The following is a 26218-nucleotide window of genomic DNA, read 5'->3' as shown; positions in this document are numbered from 1 at the left end:
CTCCTCCACTTTTAAAGTGTTTATCTGGCAGAATAATTATCTTTTAAATGTCTTCTAAATGTTAAAAGACAATATGCAAGATTTGTAAACACTGTGACAGAAATAAAAAGCTGCTTCCCAGTGTGTTTCTTCAGATTTACAAACCGGTTATTCATTTGTGAAATCATAAAATCATATTTATTTTTTAACATTTATTTTGGCAATAAGACTTCCTTTTAATTACACAAGCATAGAAAGTGCAACACATACACATGTCGAACTTTGACTGAAATGCTCTAAACTGATAAAAGATTGTTTAATACACAGTTAATGAATTGTGAAATCTTTGCTAACCATTACAGATTAGAATGGTTAGCAAAAGTCTTCAGGCTGTTCATATGCATGTTTAAATGATTTCAGATATTGTTTTGCCTGATCTCACAGATCCAGTTCAGTAGATGCTGCTGGCAGTTTCCAGTATACCAAGTCCTGATAGTGTCTCCATAGTAATGAAAACCAGCACAGTTCCCGCTCTGAGGTCCAGTATGACTGGGTTGCCCACTTCTCCAGTACCTGTGACATTTAAGCAATACTCAGAGAATCTCACTGTTGTGTTTGTTAGAAGCTATCATGTTCTTTATGGGTTATTTGAAAGACTAATAATGACAGTCATTGAAATTCTTACATTACGGACGTCTCTGTCACATTGTTTGTCCATGTCCACGTTCCCAGATGATTCAGTTCACTAAGCCCGATCCAGAACCCATTCATCCACCACATGCTACTGCTGTCTATCCTCGGAAAATTTGTACTTATCAGTTGCTGTAAACAACACGACATATAAGATAATGCATTACTTGTCGAAACATAGCGAAAGCAAAAGGAAAACAAAAGCTTAGTAAAGTGAACCCTTTCTTTCAGGGCCTCTTTCTGTGTTTTAGACAAATTCACAATGTTGCTATAATTCAGGCCTTTTAAACAGGATTTACATTTCGACCCACCTGTTCCTCAAAGTTGTTGATTATGAGCAGGTCGCCTCCTTGGCGAATGCAGTCAGCTCTGCTGTCTGACCAGTTCTTTCTTGATTCCGGTTCGTAGTTAGAAAAGTAGTAGCATGACGTTTTTAGTAGGAGCCATCCTGAAGGGCATTTGCCACAGTTTTTCTCTGTTAAATAGAAATCAAGACAGCTCTTTTATTATTATTACTTTTTGATTTCTGAAAACAAGAAAAGCTGCACTGTGTATCCCAAAGGCATTCCATTTTTTGACAAACTTCAATATATTCTATTGGAAATTTTTTATGACAGGCAACACAAAGTAGTGCAAAAATCAGAGTAGAGATGCCTCTAAATAAATTGTATCTAAATGTGTATCTAAAAATTGTAAATGTACTCTATAAATAGTCATATAATGATTAATTGTTTGATTTAATGAATGCCTGCAAGAGACAGTGTTGAAAATGTATTTCTTAGAAACTTAAAACTACTTAGAGCAGATGTATTGGACAGAAGATTTGTCTTCTCTGTTTGCAGGATGCTAATTTTCCTTTGAAGGCTGTCAGTCAGAGTCTTTTTCTGCCTCACTTCCAGCTTTAGTTGAACATGGTTGGCACGCTCTTTCTCCAGTGTGTTCTGGGCCTCCTTTCTCTGTCTTATTATCTCTGTGTGGTTGCGGAGAAAGTTCACCTCAACAAGGAGGGGTGAAGCTGCTAAATCAGGAACCTGAAGGTCTTTGGCGTTAGCACCTGTACAATAAAAAACTGAGTAAGGTGACACAAACTAAAATTGCTGTCTGGCTTAAGAAGAAGCTTGCTGCTTAATACATTTGGTCCAGATCTCAACATTTAAGTGGGTGTTTGAATAACACTGTAACATTTTAGGTTACTAAAATTTACAGAAAAATGTTTATTTGTGTAGCCTTTAACATACCCACAATGTCTGACTTCCTATTAGTGTGGCAATCAGCTCAGAAATTTTTTGGTAACTTAACAGTCGTGTACGAACAGATTTTCATACTTACAGTAAATCCCAATGACAGCAGCAGAAATCAGTAAAGCAGCATTTAGCAGGCCCAAGCTTAGTACAACCAGACGCTGGTGTTGAAATGTATATTCACCAATTTCTGCAAACAGAGCTTAAAAATATTCATCAGTGTTAATCTTCAAGGCGAATTCTGTATTTTTGAATTTACAAAATAGAAATAAGAATAAAATTTTAAAAAGCTGGATAAGCTAAACAACAGAATGTTAAAGGGAAGCAACGTTGGGAAGCTGTAATAAAGTTCATTGTAAAACGCTACCTTGTCCAAATGTTCGTCGATGAGAAGGTGAAACCTCATCCGTGGTCAAATCTTGGTAAATCTTTCCTTCAAACGACATCTTTTCCTCTCTTTTTTACTCTGAATCCTGCACTTTACCACTGCTAGTAGTCCACATCGATCTGTTTGTCCTGTTCAAACTAGTGATAAGAGGCACAGGCTCGTATGATCATGTTTTAAATGGCATTCTGGTGACCGTGTGACTGGGAGTAGACCTGTTGTACCAATACTTTTTGAATGTTTTTAATACAAACATGTTGCAAAATGTTGTATGGCTTAATTGCTGAATAATATAAATACATTTTATAGATGTGTTTGTGTTTAACTGCCAGGGCTAGAAAAAAATACAATCAGTATCTTGTTGTATTAAGATTTATATATCTTTCAAGCCAAAATAAGTTCTCATAAAGTAAATCAGCAGCACTTTCCAGGATGTTTGAGTGTTGTCTCAAAGAAACAGTGAGAAGAGAGTCAGAGGGAGCAATTGAATTGAATACCTTTTTTAGAATCCATAATCTAAAGATGAAAATAGTTCTAAATCTCATTAAAATGAGAAGGCTATATTGACAAATGTTCCTTCTTGTTAAAGAGATGCTGCTCCTGTATTTGTTTTGTAGCTCTGGAAGTTAAATCCTTCCTTACATTCACCCACAAAATAACCAAAGATAAATATTGGAACAAGTAACTAACTTGAATTTTATTTTTGTTTTGGTAAGTTTAACTTAACTTAGTTTGTGTTAGTTTACTCTGTCTTTGCTTAGTTTATCTTAATTTATCTTTTATTTGAGCTTGGTTTGTGTTATTTATTTTGCTTATTTTTTCTAAGTTAATTTATCATAAACTGAACTAGTAATGCAAAAATATAGCAGACAAGGTGACATTTGTTTGTATTACTAGTTTAAATAACTTATCTTGCATTAGTTTGTAAAGTTAATTTAACATATTTTATCATAGTTTGTGTTAGTTCACTTGGTTAAATTACCTTAGCCTTGCTTTGGACTTTTCTTTTTTTTTTTACTCTTTGCAATGTATCTTAAATTGCTGTATAAAGCAGGCCCTTTATTTAAACTCACCAATATATTAAGATGACATTTATTGACAATGTTTTCATAGAAATGCAGCAAATAAATATGAGATTAATATTTGCAAAAAAAAGCATAACAAATGTGGCACAATGACAACAAGTTTATATTTTTTTAAGGCTAATGTCAAAAAAGGTAAGTATTTGAATGGAGATCTGTAAATGGAGTTTAAATGGACTTTGGTCATATAGCATTTTTCTAGTCTGACTATTAGAAGCACATTTTAATTAGACTCTTTTAGTCAGTCAAACTTACAATCTTCACACATACATAGATATGCAGATTAGTAGACAACTTGCTATGAAATGCTGCATGTATCGGAAAGCTTGTCTAATGATATACAATTACAGCTTTTGTTGAGGCACTTCCACCTCAACAGGCTGTGGCATTACTGGATTTTTTTTTCTTTTATTATGGAGGTATACTGTAAGTGCACACAATATTTAGATTATTGATTATTCGTCCCGTTTAGGAACTCATAAGTTGGTGCTTTCTCACAAATCCAGTTTTGTCTGGATCCACATTCTAAATCATTCCAGGCCCTGAAGAAGTTTTCATTAGGGTACACTGCTGCACAGTCCTCGTTGTGATAATCATCTGGCTGCCCGACATTCCAGTATCTGTAACAAATAACAGATTAATATAAAAAGACCAAAATCCATCAGCACCATTTTCCAAATAAGACAGTTGTGTTAACAATTGTTCAAACTGAAAAGAATGACTTATTTTCAGTAGTTTTGGCTTGCAACTTTTCAAAAATTCTAAATATATGTTCAAAATTAATTGTGATTATTTGTTATGTAATGATAAACAAAAGATTTGTGATACCATCACAAGTTAAAGTCCTTGTCAAAGTAAATGAGAAATTATTGTTTAAAATAATAAACTCCTACCCTTCAACTAGGGACGTTCCATCCAACCAATGCCAGGTGCCTTCCTCGTTAGAATCTCTCAGTCCAAACCAGAAAGCACTTTTGGTTTCTGAAGGATCCTGACCATGATTTAACAAGTAATTTACGATTTTCTTCTAATGGAGGAAAAATAAAATGTAATTGGTTAAAAAAAATCATTATTTTACTAAATGTAGACATCAAAAATCTTAACTAACCTCTTTGTCTTTGGTGTCAATGACTGGAAGATCTCCTCCATAAATCTGGCAGAACTCTCTGGCTTTTTGCCATGATTTCAGCCCAGCATTGTTAGAAGAGAAGTAATAACACACCAAGTTTATGAAGAGCCATCCTGGAGGACAGTGAGTGCAGCCATCCGCTGTCAAAGATAATAGCACGATTACAGAAAATGTGTAAAATGAAATACACACAACTCCATCAAAGCTTTAAGTAAATATACGTGGCATCATGTCTCACAGATTTTTGGTACTTGTGATCTCAGTTTTCCAAGGTCCTGTGTAACTTTCTCAATGAGCACTTTGTAGTCTTCAGTCCTTTTCGTCTGATGTTCAAGCTCCCACTTGGTTTCTTTCTGACTCTTCATTTCACCGTCCAGCTGCTTCTGAGCAGCATAGATGTTCTCAACTGCTGTGTTATATTGCTTATGAAGTTCGACGAGGTCTTTTCCAAGGCTTTCGGTGTCTTTGAGTGTGAGGTGAGTTTCTTGCAATCTACTGTCTGCAAAGGCAGAAGAAAATCATTCTGTTATGAGAAATATTATTTTCAGCTATTCTTACTGAAATGCAACTTTCAGAGCAGCACAACTTACAATGCACCCCCAGGGCAATATCAAGTATAAGTAGAACACCAGCAAGAAGCACCAAGATTACTGCAGCCAGTCTGCTACGTCTCCCAGGAGTGAACAAAGTCACTAAGCACAAAACATAAAGAAATGTAACGAAATTAAACAGTTACAAGTTATATTTATGTCCAGCATATAGACATCTCAATGTCAAAGGTCACAATATTTGAGCTTTGCATTCAGCTATATGCAGTATTAATTTTTTATTCTACGTTTAAAAAATATTTCTAAAGCTATATTGCTTTAAAATGTATGTAATCTTATTTAAATAAATTCTACTGCAGAATTTTACAGCTTAATATCTTCGGAGATTAAATTTCTAACATAAGTAAAAGTGCATATTGTGAATATTCAGCCCGTCATACCTGGTTGCCTGCTTGGGTTAGACATGTGGAAGGAATTACGATCTTCAACGTGGAATTCCTCTTCACAAATCAGCATGTTAAATCCATCAGAATCGCAACCTTGAGATTGTGTCTTCTCCATTGTCCTTGTTAAGCTTTACTCAGTCATGGACATGTGAATGCATGGATTATTTTAGACCTGCTTTTGCTGAGCTCATCAGTAATAAAATTCTGATGAATGTTCAGTTTTAAATTTAAATTTCAGTTTTCTCCTGAAAAGAGAAGTGAAATTATTCTTGAACCGCCCTACCCAAATGACAAACCATGCTTCCTAAAATCTTATCCATTTAAGAGTGTAATTGTTACTGTTTGAAAAATTAACCCTAGTATCCAAAAATGACCCATTCAGATCAATTTCTTGCAAAATTATTGTAAGGATCATTTCATATTCCAGCTATTCCTCGTAAATATGTTACTGATATCAGTCCATTTATATTTCTTTCACACGTTTTAAGAAATATTGATTTCAGTTTCAATTAAAGGGTCAGAAATATTTATTTACAGAACGACTTCAGAATCTTTGATTCTATTCCAACTGTTAGAAAAATTATCTAAGTTCATTTACTTGTGAGTTTATTTGAAAGGTTATGTTTTCATATTATTATTTTGTGTGTTGTTTACTTGACTCCTTTACTTCTGTGAAAATAAACCTATCACCAACTGTCATGAATATTAGTTTCAGTAAATCAATTCATTAAGTGAAATCACATTATTACACACAGGCTGATGTTTTTCTTTATTTCTGCTAATTGTGGTGATTTTCCATTTACAGCTCATGAAAATAACATTTAAGTTTAGAATATTAGATCAGAGCAATAAAAACATATTTAAAGGGACGGTATTATGTTTTCTACTGGCATATTGTTCCATTTTAATGCTGTACAAATCAAACATAACTTTACAGAAATTTGACACCTTGAAATTAGCCTGTCTCTCTTTTAAAAGTTCCTACTCTGTCCGACACTGCCTTCTGCACGTCGTCACAACAATGCCCCTCCATTATGCCATTTACAACCATTCTTATGATCTTTGCACTAAGAAGTAGTTCCAATTATGAGGTCAGCAGGTGTTTGTTAATTGCTGTTGCTAATAGTCTGGAGGAACTGAGTGGGGAAGGTGTGGGGTTGGGGTCCTCTGGAGGGCTGAAACTCGGCGAAGGGCTGTAGCTCCAAAGATGATCTTTGGGGAAATATGCGGTGCTTCACGAGAGCAAGTGTTAATACATTAATTGTATGTCAACAACTCACTTGCAAATTTCATGTTCTCTGCTGTGTCCAAAACAGAATGCAGTCCAAGCTTACAAGATAGCAAAATACCAATTCAAAGTTAATAAAGATACTCCGAAACAAGACAAACAGTAAGCAAATAGAACAAATCTCAAGTAAAGGCATAATTTAAAAAATAACAGGAATTGAAGTTTTATTAAGGAACAAAAGAACCTAAAACACACAGCTTGATTCAGAATCAAAATACGTATAGAAATATGGAATTTACAGGACACAAGAACTAAAAGTTTTAAACCTGTGGAATGAACTGGATAGCTACAGCCAACGGTGACAAAACCAAAATCACACACAAAATAACCATAATACAAAATCAAAGTACTGATGACCATGACAGCTCTCATACATTGTTTTTTAAATCTGAAAAAACACAATCACAATTATGTGACTTTCTCTTGCTCCAAATGACTTTTTGAGGTTGTAATGCTGAAATCTGCAAGATACCTGTGTACACAAGATCCAATATTGGTTAAAATACTGGGGTCAAAACTTTCAAAACACCTTAAAATCATAATAAGAACATTTCAAAAGTAAAGCCAGTAAAAAGTACACATTTTTGGAACTGAAATCCTTTATCTTTGGGAGTGTAAGGAACTGCTTCACATGTTTTCAGCTTTGGTTGATTTCACATATCCACTGTAACTGTCTCTGACGACAGGCACTGTCATAACGTGTCTTCCAAGGATTCTCATTGCTGTATACTGCAACGCCACAGTCCTCTCCTGTGTTCATGTCATTTGGTTCCCCATCCATCCAATACCTTTGAAAAATGAAAGTTTTGAGTAAAACAGCAAAAAAAAAAAAAAGTCAAAAAAATGTTCAGTGTCTCAAACCTTGGTTCGACCTCCGTGACATTATTAAGCCAAACCCAAGTCCCCTCTGTCTCCTTATCTGTGAGGCCTACCCAGAATCCACTTGCCCAGACATCACGACCACTTCTCATGTCATTAATAGTATGACTGATAAATTCCTGCAAAAGCACAAACATGTTCAGAAACAATACAGTTTTTCAAGTCATACACACTGCTGGCCACTCTAAAAGATGTAAAAGAAAACAAAAAAAAACTTTATATAAATGTTGCACAATTATACAATTGGAAAATTAATCCATGGCCCCGCGCCTAAAAAACAGGTCTAAATAACCCCAGGATGCCACTCTGCTGAAGTTTTGTACATTACAATAACACACATAGTGATGTTCACTAAAAAAAATCACTTCACTTATATCTATTTTAAAAGAATAATTGTTATTGTAGACACAATTGTGCCACAAATTACTTTGCTAAAAACAATTTCTCGTTGTTTTTTCCTCAACATAATAAATGTACTCAAATTCAAGATTTTTGTTCCCAAAATTTCAGTGACATTTATGCACAGTTGTAAGAGATCAATTTATTTTACTGCTTTTTATCTATATCAGGGCTACAATGATAAAGAAGATATGATATAACTTTGGTGTCGCTGACACCAAAGTTAAAGATTACACATTTACATTTCTCACCAGACGTTTATCTCTTAAAAAACAACTTTTGTAGTTTTTTTCAACCCACCTGCTCCTGCTGGTTGTCAATCACAACAAGATCAGCACCACGTTTGATGCAGTCCTCTCTGCTTTTATGCCAGTTCTTCTTCACAGTAGTGGACTCAGTGTAAGAAAAGAAATAGCAGCTCGAGTTGAAAATACGCCATCCAAGAGGACATTTGCCACAAGTTGAACCTGAAATAAACAAGTTATTTATGTCTCGCTAGCTACCTTACTACACAATATATAAGAGAAAAAATTTGGAAGGAAACGTTTCTGTCTGACCTAAAGCCGATATGTTGGCCTGCAGGTGTGTCTTCTCCACTTGCAGAGCTTCCACCTGCTTCTGATATCCATCATTGATGATCTTTTGCTGCTCAATTTGCTCCTTTAGTTGTGTGTGATTTTTTATTGCGTTTGCCAATGCTCTCATGGCTTGCTTTTCAGCTTCGATCACATCACTGTGGTTGCTGTGAAGAAAAGTGACCTCACTGATGACCTCAGATGCAGGTGAGTGGGAAACCTCTAGAGAGGCTTGTTTGACTTGAGCACCTGAGCAGATGAGAAAAAAATACTTCTAGAAAGGCAAAGCATTAGTATATTACAGCTGAGTTTTTAAAGATGCATGTGAAGGTTTTTTAGTTACCACAAGCAATTTAAATGTTCTAAAGAAAAACTCAAATAGGAGCAAAAGTTTAAAGTTATTGTGCACTCTCCCTTGTGTGTGCGTGTGTGGGTGTGTGTGAGTGAGTCATTTTGTGACCCTGTTTGAAATGGAGGAGAAATTCACTGTAGAGTCAAACTTGTGTTTTCAGTAATAGTTTTAAAAGAGACACTGAAGTTGTTTTTGTATGATCACTCCAACCTAAAACATATGTGGTCAAAAATTTTCTTTAAAGACACAAAGCTATTATGGCATTTATTGTTGCAATGAGTGAATGTAAACCTCTGAGAAGCAATTTAATATAAACCCTGCAAACCAAATAAAGTTAAAAACCAAGTTTATGTCACAACCAAGTTTGTGACATTTATGGATGTTGAAACAATTTGAGGTTACAAAACATAGCTTTTGTTGTTTTTCTTTTTTTAGAAAAATCCTTCTGAATGAGGAAATAAGCATTTTATAAAATGTCGTACTTACATTTAACACCAAGAACAACGGCAGATATGAATAACACAGCATTCAGCAGTCCGAGACACACAATGATCACTTTGTAGTTTCCAAGTACAGATCCTCCTGGAATTATTAACCAAAATATATAGGAATTTATTATATACATGATTTGGATTCATGTTAAAAATGTAATTTAAACTTTCATCTCGCAGACTTTAATTGTATTATATCTAGTAAAGTGGGAGCAGTCTAAAAGCCAAAAGCAAATAAAATGACTAACAAAAATTTTTAGTAAGCTTCCAAATCAAAAAGTTGCAAAGAAATATTTAGAGTTTAAAATTTAGTTGGATGCAGGCTTTTAAATGTGAATGACCAAAACTCCAATATATAAAACAATTCTTGATATTATTTCTACATTTGATTACTTACTAAATTATCGTCTTTCATTTTTCATTTATTAGGAATAAAAACTATTTATTTAATGGTTCATTTAATTTATTAATTGCAGAACTTCTGGCCCACTATACTCACAGCCAGTTATTTATTTTCTTTATCTATCTTTTTAGTAACACAGTTAATAGCCTTTAAATATCCTATATCTTTCATCGGTAGTCAAATTTTAATAATTAAGGAAATAAAGATGTATAAATAAATAAATATGTGTGTCACATATTACAATGGTGAAAATATACACCTAATCTCTATCCTTGTGGGTTTTCTGGTAAAATATGAAGTAAAATATTCATGCTATCTCTACCACCTAATTTTGAAAGCATAATAGTAATCCTTTTTCGGTTTTAAATGGAAGTGCAAATCAATCAAATGACCCTTTGATTAATTTAAGACCTTACCTTGTCCACAGAGAGGTCCATCTCTGTTGAAGTTCTGTTGGCGCTCCATGGCTGAACACCCCTAGAACGATACTGACTAGTATCTGTCTGTTCTTCCTTTTTTATACACTCTAGCAGTGGAAGTACAGTTATAAAGGAGGATGGATATAATTTTTTTCTGTCCTGAGACAGTTAAAAAAAGTGAAATATGGACTGGAATGTACTGATTGATTCATGTATGTTTTGTTAACAGAATTTTCTTATCAGCAACCATTAATAAAACCAAAGAGAAAAGAAGGGGTTATATTATTCAAATACCAGCTGCTTTTTGTTTATTTAAAAAAATATTTAGTAGAAATTTAAGGTTGATTTTAGTCTTATGTTTAAAATAATAAAATTAGAATCCAGAGAGAGGCTTTTTGTATAGGTATTTTATATTTTATATGATACATGTTTATTAAAGTTTAATTCACCAAACAGCTATTATCACCAAAAATGTGCTGCCTAAATTTCTCTGTTAGTACCTAATTCTCTGTCATATAATTTTGAATAAGTGATTTTTTAAAACATATATTTGTGGTGCAGACATAGATGACAGAACACCTTTGAGTTGTACAGAGAAAACAGCGCTACCTACAGTCATATTTTTGATGGTTGCAGAATTAGGTGCCTATGTGCAAAAAAAAAAAAAAAGACTTTACTTCTCTCTATGAATTTGTTTGATTGTTTCTAGCATAAAAATACATTTATGTCTCCGCTGATTCATTTTCTGATCACAAAAAATAAAAATATTCAAACGCAAGCTATGAAAACAAAAATTAAATTAAATGTAATATAGTTTCCGGTATTGTGCTTTGGGAAGTGACGCAGTAGTTGCCCAAGATAACTCCTTTTCCCAAGATAACTTTTACTCAATTTCCCTCCGATGTTTGAAGTTGACACGTAAAGTCTGCTTCTTAGAACAGAATAACAATCCATTGGCAGTTTTAAAAAGTGTTAATTTCAGCTGAAGGTTGTCATTGTTGCTAACAGATTAGCAAAAATCAAGCTAATCGTTAGAACAGAAGCTAAACTTTACCGGAAGTTATCTCTTGTTGCTTTCACAATAAAATACTTCATAACGCATTTAAAGTTGGAATACTTTATTTTGGGAATTCAATGAAAAGTTAAACGAGCGCCTTCACCATCATGTGTTGTACTTGATGTTTGTGTAACTAATGTAGTTGCACTCATTTGGCTGCGCTATCTATCTGTGGCTGTGTGTGCTACATGCGACTTGGAGAAATCTGGTCCTGTTTTTTGGTCTAGCAGCTTCTTCTTGTGGTCGAAAAGGGCTAATATGGTACATGCCTGCGCACTTTCATATGCGTATTTCATGAAGTGTTGTCGTTAGGCCTTGTCGGGTTATTTCCACCCCTCTGTCCGTGGTTAACAAATCCCCCAGTAGAAATGTCTCTGGAGGACTATGAGAGACATTTCGACTCGCTAAACTCGGATTTAGGCGGCGGGTCTGTGGTCAGCGAGCGATCAGCTTCAGGCACATTTAATGGCGAAGAGGAGAAACTGCATTACATTCCTATCAGGATCCTCGGAAAGGGGGCGTTTGGTGAAGCTACTCTGTACAGAAGAACAGAGGTAAGTAGGTTAAAGCTAATTTACACCAATATGTAGTTCGCAGAGTCTTTCTGAAGTACTTTTTCCTCTAACATGTTTTCACGTGTTGACAATTTACAGACACAAACTTTAATGCACTTTATTGGAGGTTTTGTGCATAATTAGTACATAATTGTGAATTGGAATGAAGGGACAATTAGTTCTCAATACCTTAGTAATTAAATATCTGAACACATGGTGCTCCTGTGAGTCTGGGGGTTAAAATACTAAACAAGCCGATAAAGAAGTCTGGTTCTGGTTTGGGAACTACTCAGATTATTGTGAGAGAAGGTTATTTCATAATATCAAGAAAATTAGAGAAAACGCTGAGGATCCTCTTCATGATACTGATATACAATAATCTTCAGCCAGAGAGGTTGCTGTAATACAGACCACTACAAGAGATCCTTCCTGCCAACAGCATCTACAACATCTCTGTGTGGAAAATTGTATAATATGAATTAAAGGAGCATGTGTATTCCTTCTGGAATTACAGTATTTTTGAAATGAATTTGTATTCTACCCCCGTTTCTCTGATACACTTAAATGCAGGTCATTGACCTGACTAGTAGAGTTCACATGCCTCTAGTCTAATCTCAGTATAAATTCTGCTTTTCTGTGAGGATGTCAGTGGTATGTTGAAGAACATTAACAAGGACCAGACAATCAGCATTCCAAGGCTTAAGCATATAAATGAGCATTGTTCATCCTATAATATGAAAATGCAAAATCATTTTAGTTTACTGAAAGATTAAATCCCATTCCTCACTTTCCGCAAGTATTCCAGCTTTCTCCCACAGTCCAAAAATAAGACTGTTTGTTTAATTAGTTTCTTTAAAATGCCCTTTAGAGTGTGTGTGTGTAAATATTACTATATTTAATTTTTTTGTTTGTTGCCATCAGACACATTAGAGTTATATCCTCTCGTATTTCCTTTTAGTCTTATTCTGCACTCTTTGAGTAACAATTACCAGCATTTGTTTCAGCCATTTTCTTGTGCTGTGTTTTGTTTGCAGGATAACTCCCTAGTTGTGTGGAAGGAGGTGGACCTGAACTCGCTCTCGGAAAAGACGCGCCGAGATGTCATGAATGAAATAAGCATCCTCTCCATGCTGGAGCACAACAACATCATAGCGTACTTCAATCACTTCATGGATAAAAACACTCTGCTGATCGAGATGGAGTACTGCAATGGTAAGAAAATAAAGTTTCATGGTTCGCTCTGTGAATTAGTTTAAAAAGAGAGTCCTAAAGGGCTTTGTCCTCACAGGAGGAAATCTGAATGACAAAATCATCCAGCAGAGAGGAAAACTTTTCTCCGAAGAGGTGCAGGATCATCATTTTTTGTTTGTTCATTTCAAATACAGATATTTGTGATTATGTTATTAATCTCCTTAATTTTTCTGAAGATTGTTATATGGTACTTGTACCAAATCACCTCAGCAGTGGCCTACATTCACAAGGCTGGGGTCATACACAGGTAAGATGTTATTGTTATTGAGAGGATCTTGCAGGCCATGTGTTTGCTTGAAACACTTCATTTCAGTGGCTTGCAAAATTATTATTTCTCAAAGATTTTCACATCCTGTCTTGTTTCAAAACCAATTTGCAATGTACTGCAGTGGGGTTTTATTTGGTAGACTGACACAGAGTAGCACAGTTTATTTTCAGTGGCCAACATTTTTGTTTCTAAAGTGATTTTATAAATAAAGGTAGAACGGAAGTTATTCCTGACATTGTAGAACGGAAGTTATTCCTGAACGGAAGTTATTCCTGACAGGTGTACAACACAAAGCTAGGTGTTGTACACCTAGCTTTGTTTTTGTGCATAGGCTGATTGATTCCCTCTTGTTTTGATTGAAACCTAATCTTATAACGTTGTGTGTCTTTCTCATATTTTAATTTTTTTTCTCTTTTTTTTTGCTCTCTGCATCACAGTAAATTTAAAAGAAGCATCCCATGCAAGCACAATAACCGCCCCCCTGGGAAAAACAATTAGGCGGTTGGACAGTCTGAAATTGTACAATGTAAACAAAGAATTGAGACAAGAGAATTTGACTCAAGTCATTTAGGGAATCTTGTTCAATGTGATGTGCAATGTTTGCTTCCTGTCTTCCTGCATTCTGCCTTAGGACCAAAACGTCCCGTTTTTGTTTAGTACATTCTTCGAAAAACACAAATAGCAATGAACTGCAAAGACTCTTCATGTAGCTTTTTTCAACAACAGCAATAGTTCTGTTGATATATTCTTGCACCTGAGCCATGAATCACTGCAGCTCTTCTAGAGTTACTTTAAACCAGTTGGCTGCTTCTTTCCTTTATGCTTTTCTTTCCTGGCCTGCACGGCCGTGTTTTTGTAGTTTTGAAAATGTACCACACAGTTTCAGTTTTTAGATGATAGATTAAACAGTGCTCAGTTAGATCTGAAAGGTTTGAGATGTTGCTTTATAATATCACAGCGTTTAAAACATCTCCACGGAACAGCTAAATGTATAAGGATGTTAAATTACACAAAAGTGGATTCCATTCACCTAATTGGCGATTTCTATAGAGATATTCACAGGGGACTGGATACAAATGGTAATAATATTTTTCAGGCTTTTATTTCTAAAACTTTTAAAAGCCATTACCTTTTTGTAAGTAATGTACTACTTTGTGTCGGTCTATTCCATAAAATCTGAATAAAAATACCTTTTAAGTTTAAGGTTGTGATGCGACAAAATGTTAAAAAGTATTTTCACAAGCCACTACAAATGACAGATGTATGTTAATTTGGTCTGTTTTTCTTTTAGAGACATCAAAACTCTGAATATTTTCCTAACAAAAACCAACCTCATGAAACTGGGAGATTATGGCCTTGCAAAGAAGCTAGACTCTGAGTTTTCAATGGCAGAGACAGTGAGTCCCTCTCAATCCTCAAACATTTGTTTAACTTAATTTCTGTATTGTACTGTACCTTCTCAGTTTACCTCTGACATTATTAAAACAAACACTGTATGATGTCTTAAGATAACTCTGTCTCCTTCTTCACGCTGTCTGCAGTGTGTGGGAACTCCTTATTACATGTCACCTGAACTGTGCCAGGGTGCAAAGTACAACTTCAAGTCAGACATTTGGGCCATGGGATGTGTCCTCTTTGAAGTCTTGACTCTTAGAAAGACATTTGATGCCACGGTGGGTTTTATTGGTTGATTGTGACTTATTGGATTTTATGCGTGAAATTAACATCATGCATAAAATTTTATGCATGAAATTTATGCATCCTACACCTCCTGCTATAATAATTTTCTCTTTTCTTTTTCTGTCCAAATAGAACCCTTTAAACCTCTGTGTTAAAATCGTCCAAGGAAACTGGACTATGGATGTGAACACAGATTGTTACACCAGTGGATTGATCCAGTTAGTGTACGAGTGCCTCAATCAAGTGAGCGAGGGGAATAATCAGTCTTATCGTGAATCGCCTCTAATAATAAACAGTCTTGGGTAAAAATAGTGCCCCTTTGATAATCATGTGGTGTTTGTGTTGCAGGATCCTACAAAGAGGCCAACAGCTGACGAAATCCTGGACCAGCCTTTCATCTCCTGCCTCCGACAGTAAGACCATTTATGAGTCGTAAATTAACCTGCCTGCAAATTTGAATCCTTCCCTGAATTTTTGTCTTTCTGTTAGGGAGCTTGATGAGCGAGTTGTTATGCTGAATTCGGCAATGAAGAAACCAAAGTAAGTTAACATACAGTGTGTTAAATGTTCTAAAAGCCTCACTGTCATTATTTAAGTCCTATGTTGTGATTCTGTTCCTTTCCTAGGCTGAGCACAGTGAGTGAAACTCCTGTTGCCGTTGTGACGACACGCTCACGGGAGGTTTATTACTGGGGAGGAGGGAAATTCACCCCCCAGAAGCTCGACTCGTTCAAAGCTGGCAGCAGCCCCCAACACGTGTGTGCAGGAGAGAATCATTTTGCGGTGGTGACTGTGGAAAAGGAGCTGTACACATGGGCTGTAAGTACCAGTCGTTCACCGTAAAGCAGATATTGTAATGTTTCTTCTTTTTTATTTTAAAACAACTTTTTGCTTTCTTAGGATGTGCAAGGAGGAGCAAAGATGGTGGGCCAGCTGGGGCACGGGGACCAGGCGTCGTACCGGCAGCCGAAGAGGGTGGAGAAGCTTCAGGGGAAGGCAATCCGGCAGGTTGCATGTGGGGCCGACTTCACTGCCTGTGTAACGGGTGGGTTAGAAATGCATACAAAACTCACCGAAACACGTTTCGGTTGCTGCTCTGTAAGATTTTCATTAAAAAAATTCTGCTTCTTCTTATGCAGACGAAGATCAGCTGTACATGTTCGGGTCAGACTATTACGGCTGCATTGGTGTTGATCGTGATATGGGCAATGAAATTTTGGAGCCGGTGCTTCTGGTGTTTTTCGAGGAGCACCGTGTCCGCCAGGTTTCCTGTGGAGACAACCACGTTGTGGTGCTGACCCAGAACGGTAGCATCTACTCATGGGGCTGTGGAGAGTACGGTACGTAGTGTTTTGTTCTGATGCTACAGCAGGTAACACCCTTCATGCTGTAGCTCAACAGAAAGTAAAAGGACAAAATGTCCAGTTCTCAGTTTGCCACGACACATGTAGAGGACTCGGCAGACAAAAAGAAGGGGGGGTGATCTGGGCATTTTACATGTGGGTCTTTTTCGCCCACATGTAAAATGTTATGTGTGGCAGGAAAACTAACACTGCACCTCACCCTGAACGCACCGCCCCCACGGTCAAACAAGCTGGTGAGACTCTGATCAGAGTTGGTGGAAAAATGAATTGGTTGAGTGCAGAGAAATCCTGGACAAAAATCTGTCCTAAGCAACACTAAACATACTAATGGAGCTAAGTTGGAATGTTTTAGAAAGAGCATATTGATGTGGTAGAAACATCCAGTTTGATTCAAGACTTGAAAATTGCTCTCTATTAATCTGACTGAGTTTGAGCCATTTGCATGTACAAAGCGGGTAAAGCCACACCCTATGAGTCTGATAGGTGGTTCTGGTGGATCCATTACAAATGTACATCAGTCTTTTCTTAATCTCATTGTTAAGATAAAATTATTCATTTCCTTCCATGTTATAGCTATGCTCTAATTTGATTTTGTTTATCACAAAAAAATACCCAAAATATACTTTCGGTTTTGAGATTGTAACTTAGAGCCAAAATTCTTTGAAGATAATTTGCTTAATTTGGTTGTTTAGGTTACTATTTTTGATTCTGTGCAAATTTTGACATTTCCGTGTGAATTTGTAAATTTACTTCAGCATTAATTTGCTTAAGACCGCCTTGGTGCAGTTGAATTGTTATTACTTGTTGCAACGGTGATTTGGCAAGTCAGGAGTTGGAATAGCAAGCATTGATCATAGAGTTTCCCAGCTTTGCACTTGTATGATCAACAAGAGTTCCTGTAATTGGGATAAGTGATAAGGTGGGGACAACATTTCCTTCAGTGTGCTAACGTTACATTCAATTGGTTTATTGTAGTGAAGCATTTTTAAAAACCTGAAGTACCCTGCATTTATGTCTCTGGTTTGCTGCCGCAGGGCGTCTTGGCCTTGAGTGTGAGGATGATTTCTCCTCTCCGATGAAAGTAAGACTCCCGTCTATGTTTTAAATATATCCCAGTGAAAAGAATTAGTGTTTGTGTCTCTTACCATCTGAGGTCATGTGCACTATTTTCTTCTTTTAGGTGGAAGTTCCTAGAGGTGCCAGCATTTCCTCAGTATCATGTGGCAGCGATGGCACCTTCTTTCTAACAGAGATGGGCAAAGTGTTGGCATGTGGAAACAATGATTTCAACAAGCTGGGGTTGAACCAGGGCATCTCTGGTATCAAAAACCACTCAGGAGAGGTAATAGGTTGTACCTGTGACTCTGTAGCAATAGGCTCAAGCTGATGCAGATGTGTTCATGAACTTTCTTTCTTTTATCATTACTTCTTAGACTTACCAGGGGATACCATACATCACCACTCTAACCTTGGTCAAACAGCTGTCCCGCTTCAAAATCCAAGTCATAGCTCCTGGGAAGACCCATACAGCTGCCATTGATGGTACGGCAGATGCCCAAACGTAGAATATCTTACACTTTTAAACAGATTTTTTTTTTTTTTTTTACTATTTATTTACTCTGGCTTTGCAGAACGAGGTCGTCTGATCACTTTTGGTTCCAACAAGTACGGGCAGCTAGGTGTGAAAGACTTCAAGCGGCACCAAGGTGTCCAGGTCCTTGTTGGACCATTTGGAGGGAAGACTATAAGCAAAGTGTCTTGTGGAGATGGATTCACCATCACAGCCACTGAAGGTAAGAAAAGTCTCCTGGACAAAATATGGTAGCTGCCATCTGTTAAGGTTTTATGTCAAACTTTGTGACCTTGCATCAGATTATTGGTTCACCAGGTGTGTCACACTGCTTTTTCCCTTTGCAGACAGCCAGATCTTTGCATGGGGAAATGCAGGAAATGGGAGACTTGGAATGCCTGCAGATAAAGGATTTGGATCCGAGGTTTGCCCTGCCATGCCGAGGCCAATATTTGGTTCCCTTCACCATGTACCTGACCTCTCCTGCCGTGGCTGGCATACCATTATCATAATGGGTAAGTTATTAGAAACGCATTGAAAACACTTCTCTGACAAAATAAATCAAAACAGAAGAATCATTTCTTTTCTTTTTTTCTATTTTCTAGAAAAAGTGCTCAACTCGAAAACCATCCGTTCAAACAGCAGTGGAATATCAATTGGTATGCCTTTTAGTCACCATCAAACAGAAATAGTGATCTTTGGACTGCCCTAATGGCTCTGTATGATTGTGTCTACATTAAGGGCTTGGTCAGGAGACGTCGACGTCAATGGAGGACCTGGACGTAGAGCTTGGATTGGAAACAGAATGTCGTGACGGTAGTCTTGGGGGAACTCGAGAAGTAAACACAGAGGACCTCCTGGAAGCACCAATGATGACATTTGGAAACCAAACCGGGAACAGTTCTTGTCCTCTGTGGCTTAGAAAGGTTTGCTATAGAGCAGCACCAGTCACATGACATTTTTCAGATTGTTTTTTTCTTGCCTTAATGCTAACAGTCGTCATTTATTCAGCATAGTAGATGCATGATCATATAATACTACAATCGGGCTGTTGTTATGAAGCAGGCTTGTGCTTGTAAATTAAAAGTTAGACAAAGGGATAAAAGGTTTTACATTTCAAACTGTCTTCATTGTCTTATATTAGCAATTAGCTCAGTTAGCGGTACTGACACAGAAGTAGCAATATGAATTCTCAAGGAAATGTATCATAGATACTTTCCACATTCAGGATATTCCACGACAGGCAGAAGATGAAAGCACAAAATTATTTACTGTAGTCCGTTCAACCTTCCTGTTGTTTGCTGTAAGTCTTGCTCTCGCTCACTCTTCAGCAGCTTAAATGAACTACAGATAAGTCTTGACTTGTCACAGAAAATATAGTTTTCTTTCAAGTAGTTTTTATTTTTAAATACCTCAACACATAAATGCTGTTCTTAGTAGCACAACCAATAGCGCTTGCTTTTGGTGGATTTGTTAATCAAAAAAGGATGGGAATTTTGAGTTTCAGTGTTCCCAGTCTCAAGTGTCCAGATCTAATCACTCAGAATATCGTCTTATATCAACAGCATTTTTTTTCTTATTTCCAGTTTGTACAAGACTTATTAAAAAAATAAAAGCTGTATTTGGTTCTTGCCTAATAGGAACTTGAGGATGCAGAGTTTATCCCAATGCCAGATGAGTCTGAACAGTCTGATCAAGGTCAGCTCGCCTCCTTTTCTAAAAGCGTAACTCGGCCGTATGAAGAGCTGAAAGAACTCAAGGCAGCAGCAGAAGCTGTTACCAACGAGGTAGGATCAGTGGTAAAATACCCTCATATTTTATTATTTTTTATTTAAACAAAATCATGATCTGTTTGTTCAAAATTCTGCTTTTGTAACGGTTCAAAACTGAAGATTAATTTTCTGGCCCTGCAGACAAGACGGATGAGCTACGACAAAGTAAAATGTTTGGATGGGGGCACAAATGGAGAATATGGTGCCTGCTGCAAAGCAAGCAGTGAGGTGGCTCAGGTATAAGATTCACTCACTCATCAGTGCAAGTCATGATCTTTTAATTCACCCCTGAGTATGAATGACAATTCAACACATTTTACAGCTGAAAGAAACACTTGCCCATCAAGAGAAGAGGATTGAGGTGCTTGAGAAACAGGTAATTTTTTTTTCTCCATCACAATTTTTACAAGCTACAGTTGCATCTAAATTAGATATACTGTCAAAATTCATAATTGTTTGTTTGCTAAACAAATTATGGAGGAACATTTTAAATAGATAAATAAAAATAATCCAAATTCACAACTCAGTTAAAATGATTCAAACTCAGTGGAGAACACATTTGCACTCAGATTTGGTCTCGGCACACCTGATGCAATCTAGGGCTTTATTAGTTTTAGGTGTGTTTGACACGGAATACCTCAAATATCTGGACTGCCATATTTCTAGCATTGTTTCATTGCATGCTAGAAATACGGCAAAGACAAAAAAAGAGTCACTAACTGATTGAACAAACATGATAAATCATAAAATACTAGCAGAAGCATAGTATTCAACTATTGGTGGATTAAAGTTTAAAGGCAAAGGAACATGAGGAAGACCACAATGATAGTGTTCTCTAGTAAGTACTGAAGATGCTTAGCAGGAGGTTGAATTCCCAGAATTGATTACTTATTAAAAGTTGCATTTTCCATTAGATTTTTGTAATATTAGTTCTCTTGAGCTACTTTAATAGTTCTTGTTTGATTTGTATTTTCTTCCCGCTACTTTAACAGGGGTGCCCAAAGTCGGTCCTGGAGGGCCGGCATCCTGCATGTTTTAGTTTTCTCCCTGGTTTAACGCATCTGGATCAAATGATGGCTCGTTAGAAGGCCTAAGAGGAACACTGACATGCAGAAAAGGTTGTTACTACCACCAGGGAGAGAACTAAAACATGCAGGATGCCGGCCCTTGAGGACTGACTTTGAGCACCCCTGCGCTACTAGTTCATGTATTGTGGAAAATACACCTAATAATATTGAAGTCCAGCTGTTTATTTTTGCCCTTTCAGATCAAGGAGCAGCAGAAGGAAAACGAACGGCTTTGGGCAGCAATCAATCGCTCCACGTTGCAGGAAAAAGAGCGAGACAGAAATGGAAACCGTCGTTCTGAACCAATGTCGAGCAAAGGAGGGAGTGGGAGAAGATCTGGATTCACAAATCACGGCGGCAGATCAGCTGGAGCCAGCGTGTGAGGTTAAAACCAGACACATGATGATACAGTTTTACATGATGTAATGTGTATTACGTGCACACCTGCTTTCTCCGGGGTGTATTGATCCAGCTTGTTTCGGCAGACTGAAATGTTGGCTGGATTCAACATGAACCACCAAAGCTTAATATCTGTGAGACAATCTGACGATAGGGTTGTCAGGCAGTCTGGATGTCAGCTCTGCCTCTGAAAGGCTTCTGCACCGAGTCTTCAGTTAGTTGAGACTCAAATATTTGTGTTTATTCACATAACGGTGAAGACCAGCTCCTGCAACTGTTTGCTAATGAATCCCACGTGAGAAGGTGGGCAGCTTGTGTGAACGCAGGACTCTCTTATAAATCACATATTTTCACTGTGTGGATTATCTTCAGTGGCCTTAACAATATAGCCTCTTTAAATATATATATTTAACATCTTGCCTTTCAGTTAAATATATATTACTTCAAAACTTGCATGTTCGGTTTAAAAAAAAAGAATTGTGTGAAAACACAATAAAACTACTGATTTATTTTTGTAACACATTTATGCCTCTTGAGTTCTTAAATTCAGCATGTGTCTGTTTACTTTGGGAGTTCTGAACACTTGAACAGTTTCTCTGAGCTTTATGTGGTCCTTATAACATTTATTTTACACCTGACCCTGCTAGAAGTTTTCCTTTGTTGCTTTTCAAGGCTATTTTTCTTGCGTACTTTCTGAATATGTATTGTACCCTTTCCTGCATCATTTATAAAAGAACTGTTTCATTGGGTTCTGTATGTTATTTGATTTTATTTGGAGAAGCTTGGGTTTGCTTTTGACATGTATGTACAGTAGGTCCACCCTCCATTTCCTCTGGAGATGGAGGATTTTCATCCGTTTGCAGGTGATTCCTCAGATCTTTTGGGATCACCGTCTTGATGTTGGTTTAAATAATTTTACCATCTAGACTTGTTTTTTTGTTGTTGTTTCTATTGTCATTTTCTCTTCTTTTAAACAGCTGACAGTACCACTTTGCTTACTACAATATTGTCCTAATAATGCAAAGGACAGTGAATTTTGGACCTTTCTATCTAATTTTACTTTTCTTTCTACAGCAGATGTGTAGAATTCATAAAATGCATTTTTTTTTTTCTTATTGTGTTTGCGTTTACTTTGAGCACTTTATCTTGTATCCTTTTGAATTTCTAAGGAAATATTTTGTCATGAAACTTATGACCATGGCTGTATCTTTGTCTTCAAAGTTAATAAACCCCAACTCATGGGGATGTGAGCTGTCTGCAGTGTACACTTGTGATATATCTGTGCAGTAAACTGCAGCAACCCAATGAATTTAGAAAGTTTGCAGATATCACAATACTGTCCCTTTGGTGAGATGTTTTATTTGGCTGTTTTAGCCTTTAATGTTCTGACTATTGTTGCTTCTGTCCATTTATATTTCATCATGACTGTTTCTTTTGTTTTGTGTACAAGCGAGAAATAAATAAAAAAAGCTGCTTAAAACGGTAAAAATTTATTTTTGTACATTCATTTTTTTTTTTAGAAGAAAATTTGCAATCACAAAATGCTGAATCAGGAAATCATTTGATAGCAGGAAATCTGAAGGTCCATGTTTTATTTGGGTCATCTTGGCCTTTAATTTCCAGCTTGGAGTTGACCCCTGCAGAGGTCACATCTTTCCTTGTGATATTGTAATTTCTTCCTCATGACCTAAAAAAACCCACACAACAGTTTAAGTGCCAGTTACAGTATTTACGTTAAACATTTGCAATCACACTTAGACTATATGAATGTTGATCAAATCCAATGACAGAATGGTGCTTTAATTAGAGCACCTAAGCATGGTGCGTTTATTTATTTTTGAAAACTTCACAGTGGACTTGAAATAACGTGGATGATGTGCTTCTCCGCGTTTCCTCTAGTCCTTCAACCTTGGGTGTTTAATGGAATGCTGAATCGACTTTTTTTTTTTTTTAGCAAGATTGACTAATATTCCAATCCTTTTTTCTGCTTATTCCATGAGAGACACTTCCAGTGGTCTCTACATGTACCAATGCAACCCATGTCCTATATACCTCTGTGTGTAATAGCTCTTTGCTTCAAAATCCCCCTTAGACTCTTGAATTATCTGAGACACTGAATTCTGAGTTTTCATTATCTGTAAGCTCTAATCATCAAAATTACAATAAATAATGGGTTGACACAGCTATCACTCTATGTGCCACAATTCTTCATACGAGTTTAATTTACTGAAATTTGACAAAAACAAACTTTTTCACAATATATTTCTTTAATGCCCCTGTATGTAATGACATTTTAATTATCACCTTATATAGAATATGATTTAAACTTTGAGTGAAATTATTGAAATAGAGATGGGCCTGTAATTAAAAACCTTCAACTTTTAAAAGTATGCTGAAATTGGTATTAGAAATTTCTTGAGCACCAGAGGATTTTTACCCTGGTACCTTTAGAGATGCGACATCATTGACTTACCACTGAACTTTTGCTTGTGATGTGAGTTTTCCAATACTCTCCTTATTTTATTCCTTTCTTCCTATAAGCAGATGTGTTATAAACTGGACGAGATCTTTTCAGCTTTGTACAGATCTGGGTATGTGACTCCAGCCGTTCACTTCGGAACATCCTGTTGCAGGTTTCGCAGGGAAGAAACTTCAAGTTGTCATCGGCCATAAAAGTCTCTGTGAGCGCTGCCAGTTGTTGAGCTTTGTTTCTTTGAGACCAGTTGGAAACCAGTGGTGGAGCTGATTGTGTAGACAGTTTTCTCTCTTCTCTTCTTTGGGTTTCTGTGGCCATTCTATGAACAGGGTTAAGAACACTCTTCTGGTGTATGTTCTGCTTATCACCTGAACCATTGGGACTCTTATGAAGCATCTTTTTGTATTCCTTCTCTCTTGTCCAAGTTGTGTTGCCCAGAAAAGGCTGGTTTTGTTCACTGTGTTTTTCATTTACTTCTTCCCATATTTTGTAATGTTTTTCACCTACAGTTTTTCCTCTGAGGGGCTCTTTTGCTTGCAGGGTTATACTTTTCGCTCTTTGTTTACTGACTTCCCCACTGGCCTGCTGTACTTCATATGTGTTTCTCATTTGATCTCCAGTTCTGGGATTTTCTTTATTTCTTGATCTGGTAAAGTTGCCATGGCAGTCTGCTTCTTCTATGTCCATAAAGTGAGATATCTTGGATTTTTTAGGTTTTTCCTGTTTGCTTTCTTCACTGTGTTGCCCCTCAAATCTGCTCTTGAACACATCACCTGTTTGTGTGTCTCTACAGTCATACTGTATTGATTTCCTTATTGTTTGCTCTACCTTCCCCAACTTCTCCAGCAGTATTCGCTCTTTGGCATAAATTTCTCCATCCATCTCCAGCTCTCCACTGGGCATTCTTTGGGAAGTTTTCCTTGAATCTGTGGTATTTCTGATGACATCAGAATGATATTTTTCAGGCAAAAAATGGCTCCTTTCTTGTGTTGAAATACAAATTTTCTCAAAATCATCCAAACCAAGAGGGACTTGTTTCCTAGGTGCTCGTCTGTGGATTATAGCCTTGTTTGGAAATGGATGATCCACTCCATCTGCTTTCTTCTTAAAGACAAAATCACACTGTACATCTCCAGCGCTGCACTGGTTTTGAAAGTCATATTGTCTTGTGAAATTCACCCTGTGTTCATCGCTGTTGAGCATCTTATTCTTGATAATTCCCACTAGATGTTTCTGTAAATATCTACAAAAAAGAGGAAGCAGATGAGATTACATAAATGGTGAATATTATCTACTTGACTTTTTACACCTTTAACATTTTTGTAATTTCTCATGTTACAACCACACATGTCAGTGTATTTTATTGGGAATCAATTCAATTCAAGAAATACTTTATTAATCTCAGAGGGAAATTATATGTTGTAACTTATATTACACAATTTTCTTCAAAGAGTTGTTGTTGACATTGATGGTTGTGGGCAGGAAGGCTCTTCTGTAGCTTTTTGTATTACAGCAATTCTGAAAATTCACTGTTATTGTATAGTAGGGTTCTCCATAATTTACTTGATTTTATGAAGAATCCTTCTTTGCATCATCGTCTCCAGTCGTTCCACAGTATAGTTCCAATGGCAGATTTTTTCACTTAAAACAAGAACGATGTCTTGCTATGAGTGAAACAAATAGCCAGTAGTACTTTTTTTATCTGTATTGAAGAATTGTTGATTCAAAACATGCTTATATTTCTTGCTGAAAAGTATCTCCTAAGTTAGTATTGTCTTATTTCAGTGTACTAAGATATTTGTACTAGAACTGACCCAAAAATACTTTGTATGATTTTGTGTGTTTGCAGTGTATATTCTGCTTTGTGTTGGCCCATCATATGAAATACCAGTAAGACTGATGTTTTAGGTGTACAGGGACAAAAAGTGACAGTTAAACACTTTTGCAAGACTTTTGCAACACTAGTGCTCAGCTCCACTTTAAGTCCATTTCTTGTTCTTCATAAGATCCTAAATTAGCTGTTATGAGAAATTTTAACTTTGCATCATTATACATGTAATTACCAGTTTAAAGACAGTATGATAAAATCTAAAGTTTCAAAGTAAGGTACAATGTTTATTAATAAATAACTAATGAATTATTAATAAAGCAAACTGAAATATAACTTTCAAAAGAGAACTGAAAGAAAATACGTCAGAGTTTATAGATTAAAAATAGAAAGGCATGAACAATATGGATAAACAAGACAATTTAAAAAGATGTGTTGGGACTGTTCGTCTTCGGACGGACGTTATTTTCGTATTAATGCGAAATTGAGAAGAATAATTTATTTACTTACCAGTAAAAAAAAAAACGTCCGTAAGATATATTTCTATATAAGTACGTGGTATAAATAGGAGATGTCTCTTAGCATAAAAAGCAACGTCCTTCAACGTTTACATTTGTTGCCGAGAA

At 36.4% G+C, this 26218-nt stretch overlaps 4 protein-coding genes across 5 annotated transcripts; 1 reads left to right on the top strand and 3 right to left on the bottom strand.

The window, feature by feature from the left end:
• Window positions 1-180: 180 nt before the first annotated feature.
• Window positions 181-5666, bottom strand: LOC116709449 (CD209 antigen-like protein E). Its single transcript, XM_032547984.1, has 11 exons — window positions 5495-5666; window positions 5097-5198; window positions 4745-5005; window positions 4486-4646; window positions 4271-4404; window positions 2278-3997; window positions 1999-2112; window positions 1466-1723; window positions 981-1144; window positions 665-801; window positions 181-552 (listed from the first exon to the last, which is right to left on the bottom strand). The coding sequence occupies exons 1-6, from the start codon at window positions 5613-5615 to the stop codon at window positions 3826-3828; spliced, it is 951 nt and encodes a 316-aa protein (XP_032403875.1). The 5' UTR covers window positions 5616-5666; the 3' UTR covers window positions 181-552; window positions 665-801; window positions 981-1144; window positions 1466-1723; window positions 1999-2112; window positions 2278-3825.
• A 590-nt stretch (window positions 5667-6256) lies between these two features.
• Window positions 6257-10431, bottom strand: LOC116709018 (C-type lectin domain family 4 member E-like). Its single transcript, XM_032547239.1, has 6 exons — window positions 10304-10431; window positions 9480-9575; window positions 8624-8890; window positions 8367-8533; window positions 7650-7786; window positions 6257-7576 (listed from the first exon to the last, which is right to left on the bottom strand). Exons 1-6 carry the CDS (start codon window positions 10350-10352, stop codon window positions 7426-7428), a joined length of 867 nt encoding a protein of 288 aa, XP_032403130.1. The 5' UTR covers window positions 10353-10431; the 3' UTR covers window positions 6257-7425.
• A 1031-nt stretch (window positions 10432-11462) lies between these two features.
• nek9 (NIMA related kinase 9) lies at window positions 11463-22780 on the top strand. 2 transcript variants are annotated; one of them, XM_032547236.1, is made up of 23 exons: window positions 11463-11917; window positions 12952-13129; window positions 13206-13261; window positions 13345-13415; window positions 14728-14833; window positions 14978-15109; window positions 15249-15359; window positions 15465-15529; window positions 15606-15656; window positions 15743-15935; window positions 16017-16161; window positions 16256-16456; window positions 17515-17561; window positions 17661-17822; window positions 17914-18022; window positions 18112-18273; window positions 18398-18565; window positions 18656-18709; window positions 18792-18976; window positions 19691-19837; window positions 19964-20059; window positions 20145-20198; window positions 21090-22780. In XM_032547236.1, the coding sequence occupies exons 1-23, from the start codon at window positions 11732-11734 to the stop codon at window positions 21270-21272; spliced, it is 2862 nt and encodes a 953-aa protein (XP_032403127.1). In that variant the 5' UTR covers window positions 11463-11731; the 3' UTR covers window positions 21273-22780. The 2 variants fall into 2 exon arrangements, with proteins under 2 accessions (XP_032403127.1, XP_032403128.1); XM_032547237.1 differs by lacking the exons at window positions 11463-11917; window positions 12952-13129; window positions 13206-13261; window positions 13345-13415 and adding an exon at window positions 13428-13673 and having other exon boundaries at window positions 13735-14833.
• Window positions 22781-22807: 27 nt separating this feature from the next.
• LOC116709017 (uncharacterized) lies at window positions 22808-25857 on the bottom strand. The gene is made up of 2 exons (XM_032547238.1): window positions 23762-25857; window positions 22808-22975 (listed from the first exon to the last, which is right to left on the bottom strand). The coding sequence occupies exon 1, from the start codon at window positions 24965-24967 to the stop codon at window positions 23804-23806; it is 1164 nt and encodes a 387-aa protein (XP_032403129.1). The 5' UTR covers window positions 24968-25857; the 3' UTR covers window positions 22808-22975; window positions 23762-23803.
• Window positions 25858-26218: the final 361 nt, after the last annotated feature.

The sequence above is a fragment of the Xiphophorus hellerii genome, chromosome 19 (genome assembly GCF_003331165.1).
Source record: "Xiphophorus hellerii strain 12219 chromosome 19, Xiphophorus_hellerii-4.1, whole genome shotgun sequence".
In the NCBI taxonomy this organism is placed as follows: Eukaryota; Metazoa; Chordata; class Actinopteri; order Cyprinodontiformes; family Poeciliidae; genus Xiphophorus; species Xiphophorus hellerii.
Note: the sequence above shows the minus strand (reverse complement) of the source record. Positions and strands in the feature narration are given on the sequence as shown.

Excerpts from the sequence above, each read along its gene's own strand:
- LOC116709449 (XM_032547984.1), bottom strand. The coding sequence starts at position 5,615 with ATGGAGAAGACACAATCTCAAGGTTGCGATTCTGATGGATTTAACATG. Across the intron at positions 5,006-5,096 it reads TATTGCCCTGGGGGTGCATT|ACAGTAGATTGCAAGAAACT; the intron begins GTAAGTTGTGCT and ends CTGCCTTTGCAG. Across the intron at positions 4,405-4,485 it reads TTGACACCAAAGACAAAGAG|AAGAAAATCGTAAATTACTT; the intron begins GTTAGTTAAGAT and ends TTCCTCCATTAG.
- LOC116709018 (XM_032547239.1), bottom strand. The coding sequence starts at position 10,352 with ATGGAGCGCCAACAGAACTTCAACAGAGATGGACCTCTCTGTGGACAA. Across the intron at positions 8,534-8,623 it reads GGCCAACATATCGGCTTTAG|GTTCAACTTGTGGCAAATGT; the intron begins GTCAGACAGAAA and ends TGTTTATTTCAG. Across the intron at positions 7,787-8,366 it reads TTGACAACCAGCAGGAGCAG|GAATTTATCAGTCATACTAT; the intron begins GTGGGTTGAAAA and ends GTGCTTTTGCAG.
- nek9 (XM_032547236.1), top strand. The coding sequence starts at position 11,732 with ATGTCTCTGGAGGACTATGAGAGACATTTCGACTCGCTAAACTCGGAT. Across the intron at positions 15,530-15,605 it reads TTCATCTCCTGCCTCCGACA|GGAGCTTGATGAGCGAGTTG; the intron begins GTAAGACCATTT and ends TCTTTCTGTTAG. Across the intron at positions 17,823-17,913 it reads TCAAAAACCACTCAGGAGAG|ACTTACCAGGGGATACCATA; the intron begins GTAATAGGTTGT and ends ATTACTTCTTAG.
- LOC116709017 (XM_032547238.1), bottom strand. The coding sequence starts at position 24,967 with ATGCTCAACAGCGATGAACACAGGGTGAATTTCACAAGACAATATGAC.